This window comes from Platalea leucorodia (genome assembly GCF_965183815.1).
Source record: "Platalea leucorodia genome assembly, chromosome: 1".
Lineage (NCBI taxonomy): Eukaryota > Metazoa > Chordata > Aves > Pelecaniformes > Threskiornithidae > Platalea > Platalea leucorodia.
In genome coordinates, this window is record NC_138823.1 from 67,741,916 (window position 1) to 67,759,456 (window position 17,541).

Here is a 17,541-nt window from a genome sequence, read left to right on the forward strand (position 1 = left end):
AGTGGAGTTGCTGCTTCCCGTCTGACAAGATTAATGTGATTTGAAATGTCACTGACATACTATAACATTGACCTTCCCCAACCAGTGTTCCCTCGTCACTATTGCTAAAGCCGTTTCGCTTCAAACGTGATGTACACCGGACTAAATGAAAGAACTGGCAGGCAGAATATTTGAAATCAAACTAATTATATTTAAATTATAGATGAACAATTAGCTGGGAGTCCTCAAACAATGTGTATAGATAACCAAGTTATGCTCTGCTGTTAAAATGAATCTGAGATATTAAATACAATCGTACAGCTTTTGGCAATATTGTACAAGTTTCACACAGATAGTAAGGACTAACATTGCTTTCGATAAGTGCTTTGAAGGCAACTCCGTTTCAGAATGAAGCGAGCAATACAGTCCTGCACCCCACGTCAGCGTAGCGGTCGTGTTTACAAACACAGCTGATGTCAGGGCACTGGCTCCCGAGTGTTGCAAATAAACAGCATTCCATACTCCAAAGGGTGTCTGTCTCATAATCCCTGAGGCTGTGGCTGGTCGATAACGATGATGATAGGAAACAAAGAATTGGGTTATGGATCGGCCCTGTACTTCAGCGGCTTTGTAGAATAGATTTTAATTGCAGTGAAGCTCAGAAAAAGCAGAGAGAATGGAAAATGAAACAATTCCCTTGTCTGGTCAGTTATGTTCATGAGCCCTATGATCCTCTGGATAGAGAAACAATTCTTTAAAAGATCTCGAGAAAACTTCAGTTACAATATTCTAATTTTTTTCTCTATTTATCCAGAACCCATGCATTAATCTTATTCCTCTTTTACTGCTTCATACCCTTGCCTTTCTCACAATTGCATCTTTCCAAAACATGAATACTGTACCTCATTCTCTTTTCCTCCTGCTATTCCATATTTAATGTGTCTTCTGCTTTTTTATTCTTACTCCATAAGTGCAGAGGATGCATTGCTTACGTACATCAAGCCTTCCTCTTCCAGAACTCTGGAAATACTTTTCAGTCATTTCAGGAGCTTCTCTTTTCCGCTGAGAAGAAACGCAGTTTACTCAAAACCCTATCATTCCTGCCACGTTTTGTCACACCCTGGATAAAGCAGGAATTCCCTCCTCCTGCTGGTTCAGTGAGGGCCCCTAAACAAAACGATTTGTATAGCTAAATGGACATTTTCCATAGTTCTTCCTCTTGCTAACATGAAGTAATAGCTTCGTTATTGTTTTCTGATTAGAGGAGTTGGTATAAGAAAATGGACATAATTTTTATACTGTTGTACATAAAACTCAAGAGAGGGGTTAGGCTGTAAAGTGACTGCTAAATCAGTCTTGAAAATACAGCAAGTTTCCACCTCCCTTTGACACGCGCGTCCCATTAGGGTTGATGATAGCTGTCGGCACGCTGCAAGACGGAGGGGGAGCCCCTTCATTCGGTTTGCATGGCTTGGCTTTTGTCAGGAAGACAACACTACAGACACCCGTGTAAATGATAGAACACCACCAACACTGTTGTGATATAACACAAACTCACACATTTTTCTAAAGCTGAGTGAATACAGACTGCGTTCTCTCTTGTTCAGTAAGGGTAGGATGGCGTGTTTGCTGACCAATTCCCTATGCCGATTGCTTTAAGTCTAGCAAAGGGACATCGTCACCTCCTCCTCCTTCTTTTCCTTCCTGCTTAAGAACAACTTCTGGGACTGTCACTCCTTTTTCAGCTGACTGGGAAGCACCTTTTGTTGCACTATTCTTGTCTTTCTTTACCTTAGTGATCACTTCTGTGTAAGAGATCTCTTCGGTGAAGGGCTCTGCCGCTGGGAGCTCAGAGGCGATGTGCACGCCGGCTTCCTGGATCCCCTCCTCACCTTCGGCTCCCGTTCGTTCTTTGGTTTTTTTATGGATCTTGAACGTCTCCTTCGTTGGGGCAGCTTGTGCAATGGTTTTCTTGATCCTTATCCCAGATTGTTTCAGTCTCTCTCCTGATTGCCTGATCCTCTCTCTCCTCTCAGGGGTCACTATTCTAGTTCGAAGCCTGTTTACCTTCTTCCCAAAATTTTGTCTCGTCTTTTGGATATTTTCCCTTGAAAATGCCTTTTTGATATCATCTATGCGCCTCATGCCTGATTTCTTGAACTGGGTTGCTTTGCTTTCTTCGATATAATATTCTTCATCAGAAGACAGATCATCAGGTGGGAAGAAATCATCCTCTAGAGTTTCACCTGCTGTCCTCTCTTTGATGACGGAGAGAGATGAAGGACACTCAGTTTCCTCCTGTGAATGAAAGCACAGAGTCATCTTCTAGCAAGTGTGTTTTAAAAGGATGGCAATTCAAGCATTTTGTTTATTGGCTTGTAGTTAACGAATGTGAACTGGAAAACAAAGTAAGGTAGGCTTGTACCATCGTATGTGATCTCTACAGAATACAAACAGCAGAAGAAACCTTTGCCAACTACTGTAAAGTCAGTGTGCCCAACTAAAGATTTCTTTTCAGTGTAGTTCTACCTGAAACTAAGGAATGCCATGATCCTATGTGTACTGGCCCCTAATGGTTTTCAGAGCAGATTTGTCTAGTTAATTTTTTTTTTTTTTAAGCTGATCTGCTTCTCAGGGATTGGACCTAGATCCATTATTCCTCACCAAGAAAAGCAGACATCCGGTAGGAAAAAGTCTCTTGTGCTTGTGTCATCTGTACACTCTCCAAACGAGTGCCTCAATGACGCCAGTAGCTTCAGTCCTTTACTGTCACCAAGACAACTGCACATTTTTGACCAACTGGAACTTAGCAAACATTTCTGTTGCTGCCCAGAAAGGGGATGAACCCCAACATATTAACTTATATGTGCGGGCTCCACGAGGGGACAAAGCCACTGAAGGAATGAGACGTTATTCACTAAAGCCAATTCCATACAATTCACCCAGCACCTGCACCGCTGCTGAGATGAACTTGACTTGTTTCATCTGGAAAAATATGAATGACCCAGAGTAAGCACCTCTGTCTCCTGTGGTGAGTTTGGTGACCTGTACGAGCATGTGGTATTAAATATTTATATTATACATCTGATACATATTAGCTGCATGCTTGGCAGAGGTGACTATCCTAGATATCTTAGTGCTAGGAATGTATGTAGCCCCTCCAAAGAAAGACTAGAGGCTCAAAACTCGAAGACAAATAGAAGACTTTCAAAAGCTGTCCACAGTAAACAAATAATTTACCAAGAATTGCTTAGTGGTTAAGGATGTGCAAAAAAAAGGAAAAAAGCTTGTGGTAACGGAGGGAATTGGCAGTATGATTTATCTGAACAGGGAGAATCTTCTAAGAGAGTTGATCCCCTGATCAGAAGCCTGCTCTCTGCATGGACATTCTAAATTTGTGGCTCGGTGTCGGTGAGTCGTAGCGTCATAGAATCATAGAATCATTTAGATTAGAAAAGACCTTCAAGATCATCAAGTCCAACCGTTAACCTAGCACTGCCACTTCTGTCTAGAAGTACTAGTGTATGTGGAGTAGAAAACCCGTAACTTGTAGCAGGTGTATGAGGCGGACAATGCCAGCCCCTTCTTCCCTACTAGCAGTTTACGTGCTCTTTCCCCAAGAGGAGCAGCCCTTTAGGATGTAGACAGGTACAACAGCTACATAAAACTTCTGTAAGTTGTTTCCCATTAGTAGTAACTACTCCAGAGGATTTCTGAGGCATGGCAGTGTCTGGGCTCTATCCTTAGTAGTATTGCCTTAATGGAGAAAATAGGAGACATATTAGAAGTAGTGAACCCATGAAGAATGGGTCAGTCTTACTGAGTATTTTGCTGTGAACTGATTTCTGGCCAAAAAGACGTCTGTCATTTTTCACCGTGACTCATTAGTAGCAAGTCATGTTTAACGTTATTTTACAGAGTACTAGCAACATGTAAAATAAAATACATTAGGCTCTTTGGCAGATAAAGCCCACTTAAGAGTCTGTCATCATGTCTTGGCTTCATTAAAAACCCTCTAGTAAAATAGTTGCTAATGCTCAGAAAAAATAGGGACGAGTTATGTTGCCTTGATTACAGCGAATGTTATTCAACTCCTCCGTCAAAATCAGCAGGAACAAAACTACAATGCTTTGCTAATAATCATCTTCATTAACATGTGCAAATTAACATTAATTACATAAAGACTTCTATATATAAACATAATCCCTTCTTTTCTGAAAATGAACTAAAACACAGCTGGATAATAATTCCTCAAAGTTTTTAAATTATAGCCCACTCCTTCAGCAGAAATGGTAACAAAAATGCTTCCAGAATGACTGTTCTGAAATTTCAATGCATACAGAAATGAAGACAATGCGGTGAATAGGGTATGCTGTTCATATGAAGATTCCTTTTTAAAGAGAGAAGGCAGAGAGACTATTTTCTCTGCAATATTTAAGCCGTCTTCCTTTGGAAGAAGAACAAATTTTTCTGTACTTTTTGTCAATTGTTTGCCGATTTTTTTTTATTTAGCTTTATAGTCTATTACCTAAAGAAGAGAGCGCTTTAACTTTCACACATGTGTTAGAATTAAGACTTACGAACGATAACGTGTGAGATGAAGGCCTTGTAGACAAGACACAGAAATGTAGACAAGACCGGGAAATGTAGACAAGACACAGAAACTAGAGCTGCGGGTCCTGAGGAACATTTTTCATTCTGCTACAGACTCTGAGAATGATCTTCCCCAAATCTGAGTTTCTCTTTTTCCTTGGTTTCTGCACATATCTTGACGAATCAAATCGAACAAGGCTAAAACTGAGTGTGAGTTTCCGTCTCCTCTCAAGATTTCTGGATGGAAGACGTTACCAAAGTGGAAAGCGTTAGTGAAACCGGCCAGCATGTTAGGGGGGGTTTCATAACAAAAATACAGTGATTTAGGCTCAGTAGAAGAGCTTTCTCATCTGCTTCCTTTCTCTCTCCTGCCCCTCCCATTTCTTCTTATCACTAGATATCCTTGGGGTAGAGAGAAGGTAGGAGCTCATCCTTCCTAAAGCAGGAACGAGAACTTTTAGCACCAGGTGGGAAATTGATGGGGTCAAAGCATATAGCTACCAGCTCGTTTAGCGACTCGCTAAAAGTAAAACCAAAACACCCGCTGATTTCTGTTGCGCAGCACAGAGCCCTAAACCGGGTGACAGCTTTCTTCTTGGCTTGAAAGCAGATGGGACTGGAAATAGCAGGGCTGAGCAGCCCAATCTTAGAGGACGGTGAGAAGGAGGTGAGCAATTGATGATGCTACTTGCAAGCTTTTAATTAAAATTCTACTTAAGCATTTTGCTGGGAAGGACTCGTATCTGCCACCACCACCTCATGGGAGGTAAGGGAGGATCTTCAAGCTAAATTTGTAAGTGCTCAAATCAAATGAAGAGAGGAGATTATCTCACAGGAAAAAATGACACCAAACAGTCAGGTATTTTTAACCTGATTTCTTGAGGAAAGAGGAGTGCAGTCATATGGTCGGTCTGTTGGTTAATACACAGGACATGTACTCTGCTTGCCCCGTCTACTGGCAAAAAACAAAGACATGCACGTGCCAGAACCAGAAACCAAGAAACAAATCTGTGGAAGCTGATCATTCGCCTTCCCTTTCATCACTCCTCCGGGATGGAGCACCCGGAGAGAGCGCGCCCCGCAGAGGGTGCTCACACTGGTCCTGATAGGCTCAGTGGCCATCATCTGAAAAGTTAGTCCACCACTCAACAAACTGAAAATAGACCTGAACCTTTCAAAATAAAACAATTTTTTCCTTCTCCTCCAAGAAAAAAGTTGGGAAATCAGTCATGTAAGTGGATGATTTGGAAGTTGTCTTGGTTTTGTACAAGAAGTGTAGCATATACGCTCACATTACGCAGCTCCCACCTTCTCACCCTTACGTGGCCTCTCCCCCAATTTTCCACCATTTGGGAAGGGAGCTGAGCGAGCTCAGACACGAAGAAATAAGCTCTCTGCTGAGGAGCCCGCTGTGTTGTGAGTCATTCCATCTGTCCTCTCAGCTGTCTGTCCTGAGCAAACACGCCAGCGGCTCAGGTACCTTGCTTGTAGAGCTGGACCTGACGCTTTCGGCTGGTGACGGGGGTGCTGAGAAGAGGCGGGGGGTGTTACGAAGGGGTGTAGGAGGGGAGAGGGGAGAAAGGAGTCAGATTAGGCGTTGCATTGTTGAAACTGGAAATGTTTTGGAAGAACGCCTGTATGCGGAAGGAAACGAGGTCTGGAAGGAGAAAGGCTTCAGGTTCTGTGGTAGCAGAGGAAGGACTGAAGGCATTGGCTGCAGTGATGAGGGGAAAGCCTGGCGGCCTTTGCAGTTCAGCCGGGCAGGGAGAGAAATACGGAGGCCACAAAGCTGTAAGGTTTGTTAGATCCACTGCTTAAGAAACAGCTTTACCAAACCAAACTTAAAGGTATAACATTGTAACACAACGATCGTACAATTCAGTGGCTGGTGGTGCCCCTGGCACAGTAAGTTTGCTAAGAAAGCATTTTAAACCTGAACTTCAGCTTCTCCTAGTTTTTGAGTGTTTAACTTCTCAAATACGCCTAGCCAAAGCAGTCTGAGTTTTTAAGGGCCTGGCTGAATACAAAGTAAACACACGAGTAAACCTCAGCTTTGGTGACGAAGGCCAGCATGGCATTGATTTGAACAGATGGCTCCAGGGACAGCGAATACTGAGACCCAGATATTTCTAACACTTGGGTTCCCAAGAAAGTCTGGCTCCATCATCGCCATTTTTACCCTCTGCTCCCATTACAATTTAATTCACAATTAGAAAATTTTCGAAGGAAGGCAGTCGGTGTCCTTCACACACTCCTTTCGCTCTGCAAACTTCCCATCGGCTGCCAAAACTCTGGCTGCTCTGCACCCGCGCGGGAGGGCACTGACCAGTTTGCAGGCACCGCTGGCATCTCCCGATCTCAAGGAAGGGATCGCAGCGGTAGCATTTTTCTCCCATGGGATATAACAAGGCATTTATGAAAGAAATCTAATGCACCTGCTCCTTAAACCATGCAAAGCGCGAGGTGCTGGCTTCTTCACCTCGCAGAAACCTTAAAAACAGTAGGTAAATAATCTTAAATGCGGCAATGCCCCTAATCAATGTTATGAGGCTCTCGAGGTGGCGATGCTCAGATAATTGGAAACTGTGGGGGAAAAGAAACTGTCTCAAAATGTGCCTACTTGATAACCTGCCTGCACAGTCAGGCGCTTCTCATCCCTGAGCAAGGAAAGAAGGGAAATGGCCGAGCAAACTGTTTAGCGACGGCTCTGGTATTTTGCCGCGGTTGTGTCCTGGCTCTAATAGCACCGTTCTCTCTTACTGCTGAACTCCAGAGCAAATAAGCCCAAGGGGCTCCTGGAAGAGGAACGTCATGCCTTCAGCGAGGTTGGTGAGGCTGTGCAAAGGAAAAAGGGTTATTAAAAAAATTCCTGCACAAACTTGTTAGCCAAGTCTCTGCTCTTTATCACTGTAAGCGCAGGTGGGATCAATAATTAACAGCAGCAGTCGTTTTCATTTAGAAAAGGTGTGTTGCTCATTTAGAGTCCCCTGGATTTGCTAGACGAAGCAGTGACATAGTGTCACTGTACAGCAATACTTAGGTTTTACATACATTAACACTTTTAATGATTATTCCAGTAATAATTTTATTATAATGTCATTTAAAAAATAAAAAATAATGGTATATAAGGTCATTTTAACGGGTGTGGCCAGTTCAGGTGCTTTACTCCCCTTGGTCCTTTCATGTTTTTTTGCACACATATTCTGGGTTTGTATTTCAAAGCGCAGACTGGGCTTCTAGAGTCGGCAAGGAGAAAAAAATAAAATATATTGTCTTATGTGTAAATATATGCTAGAAACACTACAAATCAGTTTTGCATTCTCTTTTCAAATAGCTTCAAAATGTAATTCTAACAAGCTTTAATAAAGGCAACTGTTATCAGCTCTTAACTAGTATCTAATTTCAATTAAAACTTTATCGGAACAAAATCTTTTAAAATACAAAAAAGAACAGAGAAATACAGAATGACCAAATAAATAATTAAATTTTATACATATATAAAGTCATATATTTCATATATATATAATTACTTTTTTATATATATTTTTTTTTCTCCCATAGGATATAACAAGGCATTTATGAAAGAAATCCAATGCACCTGCTCCTTAAACTATGCAAAGCGCGAGGTGCTGACTTTTCCACCTCACAGAAACCTTAAAAACAGTAGGTAAATAATCTTAAATGCGGCAATGCCCCTAATCAATGTTATGAGGCTCTCGAGGCGGCGATGCTCAGATAATTGAAAACTGCAGGGAAAAAGAGACTGTATATACATATAGAGTACATATAAAGAGACTATATATATATAAATAAATCAAGACTCAAAATGCTTCTAAAGAAACTGCTCCCAGGAAAAGCAGGGAGGAGAAACAACTGAAACTCCCTAACTTGGAGTCATTGCGTTGCACAGGGAAAAAGGTCACGGCAAACGATCGCCCAGCCCTGGGACGTGTGACAGGGAAGGTGCAGGTGATGATTAACAGAGGCACAGATGGGACTGGTGACCACCCGACGATTCTGAAGCAGAGCACGAAGCCGCAAAGCGGTCGAAGGCCACCCAGAGCCTGGGCTGGTGCTGCCGCCGTGTCTATGACAACTGGCGATGCAGGTGACTGGCAGCGTACGGGCAGGGAACTGCGTCGCCACGATGTTCAAAAAAAATCCAAGAAATTTGCATGTTAAATGAATGATTTATTATTCCAGCCGGCAGCCAAGGTAAATCACTAAAACATCTCCTTGAAATTGTTCTCTAAATCAATACGAAACCGCTGATGAATAACCAATTACAAATCATTCAGTCCTTTCACTCATATTCTAACAGTTAAGAGCGACGCTTTATAAATCTCAAGCGATCCTTTCATTTTTTTCTGCAAATATGCCATTTCAAAATCTCTGCCATCAGGCCAAAAAGCTGCTCAGATGAGAGAGAAATAGGATTATTTTAAAAGGGCACCTAAGGGATTTTGTCAAGGAAAGTAGATAGAAAATAAACACTTCAGCACGTAAGACTTTATGGCCAAGTGCTGTTGCTTGTATTTCAAACGATTTTTACATGATGAAAAAGCAGCCTGGCCAGAACAGTCAACCCCCCTCAGTTCTCTTTTGTGAAGCCTAGTACACATCCCTTTTCTTTGCATTCTGACAGAAATTCATTAATTTAAAACTGGAACATACAATGACTATAAAGAAACGCAGCTCATCCTCTCATTATCTGACTGCGGCAAGCTACAGACAACGAGCAAGCGTTGCCCAGTTCTACCACAGCACTCAGAGAAGCCCTTGGCTCCAGGCCGCCACGTGCTGCATAAAAAGGACCGCTGCAGCTCCAGGGGAACGTTACAGCTTCACACTTACTTTGCCTTGCTACCGTCTTATGGAGCTAGCCTAGGGAATAGTTCTGCAGGTCAGTCAGCAGGTTTGCAATCAAACTGAAATTTCTCACTTCCAATTTATCTGTAGATACCAGCCCTTTGTGAGTGGTGGAGAAAAAGCGATCACAAGGTGTGATAAGACAAAAAAATGTTTGGTAATGTTTTGATTCATTCGTTCATCACAAGGTGACTGCTCCTGCAAGCTAGCTAGGGCAGGGAAGTGCTCTCGAGTGCAACGGAAGCTCAACCATTCATCAGGAGCTGCTGAACTCCTCGGCCCAAGCAACCATGTCTCCATATGAACTTGCTTCTGGACACTCTTTCAACTCAATGGAGAGAACAGGTACTTATGAAGTAGAAACTGCATCCAGAAATAGATGTCTACAACAGGTCAGATTTCCATACGTTTCTCTTTGCTTGTTTGAAGGGAGTCTACAGGCCAAATGTACAAATGTCTGCGTTACTGATGTCTAATGCCTGGCAAGATGGATGCTGTCCCAAATTCTGAACTTAATGACTTCACATGTCCCTCCCATCTGTGCCTGCGCTGTTCTGATGAACTTTATTCCTGTGCTAAAGGAATAACTGCAAGATTCAGCTACCGTCAGTAGTGCTGAGAATAGAAAGCCCAACTGCATCTCCCCAGAGTCGAGTTCATTCCTGAATCTGGGCCCCAGCATGAAGGGTATTACTGAAGATATGTGTGTGCCCACAGCGGCCAGCCACAGCTCCGGTCGCTTGGTCGCTCCAGGCAGCCTCTAGGACCGTGGGGAAGAGGCAGGACACAAAAGGCTCATGATGTAGCCATACTCTTCTGCCAGCTTGCAGGCCAACCACAAGGAAAGCCCCGAACAACCGCATCCAGTGCAAATGTGAATTAAACTCAGTTGTTTCCACCACTCAATGTTAATCAAAGGAACAGGTCTGGGGACTCCAGTTACACCAGATCAATTGGTGTAGCATCAAGTTTATAATCTGCTACGAACACAGTCCTGTGAAATATGCAACCTATTTCATTTTAGGAACACAGAAATGGCCCAACAGCTGCTTTTTAATTTTTTTTTTTTATTTCCCTTTCTCCTCTTTCCTTGTGAACATGTCCCTAGAAATACAGTTTTTCTTTAGTGGTTTGAAAAGTGGTGGTTTTTTTCTAAAAATCTCGGGTAATTTATGATCTTCTTGGCTGCCTCCAGTACTTCAGTGCTGGCTCTGCCACTCCGCCAGCGGCTGGCTGCACAGCACGGGGCCAGCTCAGCGCTTTGAGCTGAAGGATTGGGCTTGACACCGCAAACAAAGGACTTTTGCTACGCTCTCTGACACAACCGTTGGGTTTATTCTCTGTAATCTCAGTGAAGGCAATTACCTGTCCCAGCTGTAAAAATATTTATAAGGTTTATGCCACAAGACTCCAACAAAGGCCCTGTGTCATTGAGCTGCTGAGGCCTCTGTGTCTGAGGCCAGTGCTCTGCTGTCACAGGTAGTCAACCTAGGCCATCTTTTTTTCATTAGGTTTTCAGACTCCACTTTAATAGCAATTTAGGTTTTCCTCTCTCCCCATGGGTTCTAGCAGAAGGCTTTGTGCAGACCCTCATGTCTCCAGGACTAAGAATCCATTTCTGGTTTCTGACCTGAGTTAACTCATGGACAGCTTACACCCATTTCATCTTTTTGACTGTATGGACTCCTCATCTGTGCCCTAATGTATGTATAAACGACAGCCACAACATCTCTTAGCCTCTTTTCTTGCTGGACTAAACCAAGCTAGGACCTCCTGGTCTCCTCTCATTTACCAGGGCTTCCCATTGCTCTGATCGGCCTGGTAGCTGTTTTCCAAACTTGTTCAGAGCTGTATGCGGTGGTCTAGGTGGGCTCTGACGTGTTTTGGACAAGTGTAACTGGCAGTCTCTCTAGCATTTCTGGAAATATCTTGCCTGAAGCATTTCGTGCCCACCTACAACTTTAAGAGCCACATCATCAAGTGGGCTGTTGGTCATCTTGTGAGCAATTAACACACCATTTTCTGTCCCTTCCAAACCATGGGGCCTCAGAAGACAAACTAAGAACAAGGGCTTCTGCTAAGTACAGGAACCAACACTGTGTACACTTAGATTAGCATTACTCCAGCTCTAAAGATAATTTGTTTTTTTGTCTATATTTCTTTCTCTGGACTGACAGCTCCTCATTTTGAGCATATTTTATTAGTATCCACACATTTTTCTGCGCCAAGATCTTTAATGAAAATATTAAGCAGTTGACAAAGATGGTCTTTTAGAAACAAACCCTTTTAGAAACCCATCACAAGCCTCACTTCCCATTTCAACACAATCCACTGTCACCTCTTGTTTTTCCAGGTTATCTGTGATGAGGTAAGATATCAGGTACATAAATGTGAGAGAGGGTAAGACCTCTCATGTTTCTGTGAAGCAGAAAAATGATCAACTATGAGTTACCTAGCACAATCTGCTCTTGGTGAGCTCTTTAACTCCGTAGTACTAATGATTCTGTTCTGCAGAGCCCCTTCTGAGCCTGCCATTCTTATGCTCGAATGATATCAGATGAATGGCAATGGTTCAGATTTTTTCCTTTGTCTTTTTTTAAATAGAAGCATTATATTTGCTGCCTTTCATGTCACGACTACTCTCACAGGTTTTTCTCAGAATAGCTGTAATTAAAACTCCATGCCGATGGGCGGCGAGTTCGTGCACCAGGTCTTTCAGAGTCCATGTTTGCAACCTCATCTCTTGAGCTTGTGACACCCTGACTTTTACTGCCACTTCAGATGGAATTGCTTCCACTTCAGACTTCCAGATTATTGTCCCTGTCTCGATCTCACCATTTTTACTGTCCAAGCCATTATGATATTGATAAAGATTAACTTCGCTCACTTTACCCTAACAATACTACGGCATAGTGAAACAGGAGATTTCTGTCTCAGAACAAAAAAACCCCGAAGTGAATGACAGTCTGCTTACTTAAGGGCCTGTGAAGGACTGCTTAGTGTTGCCAAATTTAAGTGAAACTAGAGGAAAGGTGATTCCGGCAGCGGGAGATCACAACCACCAACTTGAAGACCACCCACTCAAGAAACCCACCAACCCAAAAGGCTGAGGAAGTAAAGGTCTCAAAAATCATAGCAGGCATGCATAGTTATGTACATGGTAGATGAAGAATTTTAACCCATCATTTAACAGAATCGATTAATATGTTAATATCTTGTGTATAAATAACTGTTAGTTTACACCAACAGTGTGCTGGTTTGTACCTTGCACCCATATCTGCGCATTTACGTAATAAAGGAAAATACCTTGACTCTGTGTGTAAATTGGGTGACGCTCACCAAGTTTTTGGGACAACAATTATGCTGCAGAAGGACAGTGGCCAGGAAAAGCCACTTATATTTTAATTTCTTTATGCATAATATGAGCAACGTACGCAAGGATGCTTCTGCTAGCCTCTCCCCATGTGCGTGGTGGGGCAATTGCAGGGCAAACAAATTGGTTGTAACCTGTCTTTGTAGGCCAGTCAAGCCATAACCTTACTTGCTTTCTGACATATGCACTGTGACTGTCCGCTAATTTTAAACGTCAGACAGCCGTGAGTGAAACAGATGCATGCGTCCCTTCATAGGAAGTTGTTACTCATTCATGGTACTTCCATAAAATAATAATAGAAGAGCCCAGTAACTGTAACATGGACTTTCTGGTGCCCGTATGCTCACATTCAAAGAGGGACTTGCAGAACATGCAGAAAAGCAAATGAAACAAGTCCTTTCAGGATTAAAAAAAAAAGAAAAAAAATCCCCTTTGATTTCTGAATAATTTAGCCAGAATGAGTTAAATTTTCAGATGCTCTTTGACTGCAGCGACATGACAGCTCTCACAGCTGGTTATTCAGACTAACCTGAACAGAAGTGAACAGTGACCTGCACAACCTATAATGTACTTTGCATTCCTTACTATGCCCTTAGGCACATAGCACTCCAGGGCTGAAGACCTCACTAGAAACTCTGAAGTAACCTGGCATTTTTAATCATGCAGTCAGCCTGGGGAGGCGAGCTGCCTGCTACCAAATCTTTTCCTCAACCACATGGCCTTTTCAAAATGAATGCTCTCAATTTCCCTAATCGTTATGCTCATGGATGATCACTTTGTCTCTTTTTAATGCGAGGATATTGCCAACTCTTTTCATCATGGCTGAGGTCTCTTGGGACAAACTCCTCCAGCCAATGATCCTTTTCAACCTGCCTGCTCCTTCTATCAATGATAAGATCAAAGCTATCCACTTGAAAGAAAATCTTTAGGATTTAATTGGTGTTTCCCTTTTCCTCATATGCCGATGTTCTGGCAGAAGTTAAAACTAAAACCTTTGTGCGCTCACCCACGTAGGCATTCAATGCCGGCTACACACAGGTCATTGGCTCCATCACAACGTCCCAAATGGTTCAGCAGAAAAAAAATCTCACTACAGATGAGCTGTCACTCACAACCACCAAGTAAACAACTTGGTATTACCCATTTGTAAAATATAGTGAAGGGAATATGCTGATTCTGTAGCTATTAACAGAATCCCACTCATCGGAGCCAAGCTTCAGTCATTCAGGTCTTGGCACTCCAGCAGTATGCCTACGCTGGTGTAAATCAACAGTGTGAAAATCATTGCACTTGTGTGACAGAGACTTTCACAAGTGTACCTGCACCTTAAAGCTTCAGCACACTCTTGGCTACTTAGCATGTTCCAGTTTTTGTGGAGCCATGCAGATATAGCCTTCTCCAGAAAAGTGTTAGATGTCAGATCCTAGAGGATCAGCATATCCGCTCCTCTTCCGTGCATGAGGGAAAAGGTTGTTCAGTCTACCTTACAAAAGGCTGGCCGTTCTCAGCTACCATAGGAAGAGGAAGCTAGAAAGACAGCAATCAATCAAAAATGCTGTTTCCCTTCCTGAAAAGTGCCACCTAAGAATTAAACATACGGAACAGGGTGCAGGCCATTCTTGTCCAGCAAAACCAGCAGAGAGTTCAGACACTCCTACTGAAGGTGATTCTTAGAGAAAGTATGCACCGTGAGAGCCACTTTTTGTATGAAATATCTGAAAATAGCAACAGCTGTTCTTTATAGCTGTGTGTAAATCAATTTCCACAATATTTTACTACAGTTTAAAATAAATGACAACTCATGTCTTGCTAGGAGAAAAAATTACATTATGTAATGAATACTGTTTTAAGAACAAACATTTTCAAAAAGTGTTGATTCTGCTGCAAACATTACGGTAAAGGCCCATCGATGAAATGGCATTATGCCATTAACCATGGGAGTCAGAGATATTTGTTACCTTTAGCTGCGAAATGATTTGCAAGGAAAAAGCAAAAGTGCCTGTTTTCCATTCCATCATGATGGTGCAGCTTGCAATAATTGTAATAATAGACCAAATTGTGCTATGCTTTCGCCTGAACATCCATAGTAAGTCATTCAGTCAGAAAATCTGGGAGGCACAATTTGGCTGCATGTCGTACTAACATAACATTAAAGAGGTAACATTTCCTACCTTCAGCTTTCATTTTTTTTTTTTTGTAGGTATTTCTTCCCAGTAGTAGAAAATGAAGTCGTTAAGAAAGCTAGATCATGCATAAGAATTTGTTAGCTGTATACAGTGGTGAATATACTCAGTGAAACACACGGCTCCATTCATTGCAAGTAATGTTATTTATGTACAAACAGATGCAAGAGCAGGGTGTAAGGCTGGGCAATGGGGGCGCATTATGTTACTCACGAGGGCTAGTATTTTCAAGAACGCCTAATGATGAATACAACTCATTCGAAAGAAGCTTTGGGGACTTACCGGTATGAAGGAGAAACTATGCTTCTGGCAAAAGATTAAACACTTACTTACTTACTTTCTATTGACTTGGGGAACTGGGAAGTTTCAGCAAATGGCAGGATCAGGCCATTAAGCGGGTTTCACAGCACTCGCTAGCAAGTGACAGACCCCATGAACTGCCTGCACTGTCTACTTGTATGAACGTAGGTGAGACCATGCCATTTCATGAAACTTCTGTTCTACCACAAGAATTTGTAAGAACAATGAACATCCTACAATGAGGTCAATGAACGAAAATGTATGATTTGCTTTCCCAGTATGACTGGAAGAACAGTGCTGGGTTAAACCATTTCCAAAGCAGAGCATGTAAGGTTCGATTTGCTGCCATGAAGGGTTTGTGGGTCCGAGCTTTAGTTTGTGCATATACTGCTATAGACTGGGACAATGAAAAAAGCCCCAATTTGTCAGTAGTACAAAAGCCTGGGTAATGCTGCAAGTTAAATCAACCGTATGTTTTGAAATTAATGTTAGAAAAGAGTCTTTGTCCCAGGGAGCCTGCAAACACTTTTGCTATTTGGACTTCTACCTAATACGGTGAAAAAAATAACAGGGATGAATGTCCGGCATGGTTTGTATGACAAGATTTACAGGGCCTGCCTCATATTACCTTTCGGAGAGGCAACAGATAGTCCTTGCCGATCTGCAGTTAATCTTACATGACTGGCTCAGAAACTACCACCACTAATAATAGACCGCGTGTGCTGCTGTCAGTAGGTTCATGCTGAAAGGCACTGAGGAGCACAACTCAATGTTACAGAAAGCATAAAATAACTCTCATGTTGGATAGACTGCGCCTTTTTGTTCATTAACCGATGCCTACCAGCGGCTACCAAGGAGGTGGCACAATGACAGCACTACAAGAAATTAGGCTCGTGGTTACCTGATAGATTACGACCCGGAATTTGTTTTTCCTCAGCATCTCCTCTTGTTTGGCTTCCACCTTCTGCACGCTGGTGCTCTGCCTCTCCACACGTGCCCGCACCTCCTTCACGGTGGAGCTGACTTTGCGAGTTTTCTCCAGTAACTTGTTCACTGTGTAGCCTGTGTTGCCGTGAGCCTGGGCAAGCTTTAAAATGTCAATCTGTATGGTCTTGATGGCGTTTTCCATCTCCCTGTGCCTCTCCTCTATCCTTTTCTGGCTCGCCTGCACGCTGTCCACGATGTTGGCCACTTTGTCCAAGACCGTCACAATCGTGTAAGCTGCATCTTGTTCTTCTTCCTCCTCGGTGACGCTGGAGAGGCGATTTTGGTGGGTTTTGTCAGCCTCTGAGGTGATTTCACGGCGATCCATTTTGCCTGCCTTCAGCCGGGTCGGCGGGAGGCGAAGCTTCGGTGATCCTGCCAGAACGATTCTGGCGCTGCTGCAGGGAGCCAGGGCGACAGCTGGCTCCGGCGATGCTCAAAGTAGGGCGTGAAACACCGCTCCTGGAGCTTGGTCAAATACTTCTGACTACAAAATATCCACACATGATTGTTCAGATACTTTCAGCAACATGAAACCCCTAAAATTAGGAAGCAATGTCTGGAAAGGAACATACGTTTAAAGGGTCACGCTTCTGTACTGATGAAGTTATTAGTGTTAATCCAGGAAAGTTAAGTAACTTACTAATTAAGCAGGAAAGCAAACTTGCATATTTTTAATGATCTACTTTTGTTTTCGTGTTACTGGAGTGCTTTCCTCCGAGGGAATTCAAAGAGCGGCCAGGAAAATTAACACGGTTGTTTTTTCCAGCAAAACAACTTCAGGTCTTCAGCTTGCTGCAATTACCACATGGGGTAACAAATAAACACACTAAACCAGAGGCAATATAGTGAAAACGTTGTATTGTGACATGCTTTTCCAGTTCAAAATGTTGAAAGCATTTTTTTTTTTTATTGAACAAATTATTAAATCCTACATGCAAAATTTTGAAAGCCTAAACTACATGTTAAAACAGCTGAACACATCCTATTCACACTTTATCTTGGGATCTCTCAAACGACAACTAACAGTCTATTAATAGAACTATGACCAGCAGACTAATTTGGATGGACTTCCTTTAGCTCTTGAAAATACTCTATACAAGAGCACTAGTAATTCATTCACTTTTATTTTTTTTTTTATTTTAATCACAAACACTATACAATCTGTATTGTAGGTGTTAAAACATGTATTTTCTTTAAAAAAGTTTAAGAAGTATTAAAACGGCTTTAACAGTGATAAAGTAGGCTTTATTCCAATTA

The 17,541-nt window shown here is 42.4% G+C and overlaps 1 protein-coding gene across 1 annotated transcript; it reads right to left on the reverse strand.

Moving 5' to 3' along the window:
* Positions 1-1,377: 1,377 nt before the first annotated feature.
* On the reverse strand, positions 1,378-16,609 carry CAVIN4 (caveolae associated protein 4; the record flags this gene model as incomplete). The annotated part of the gene is made up of 2 exons (XM_082307363.1): positions 1,378-2,277; positions 16,199-16,609. The coding sequence occupies 2 exons, from the start codon at positions 16,607-16,609 to the stop codon at positions 1,621-1,623; spliced, it is 1,068 nt and encodes a 355-aa protein (XP_082163489.1). The 3' UTR covers positions 1,378-1,620.
* Positions 16,610-17,541: the final 932 nt, after the last annotated feature.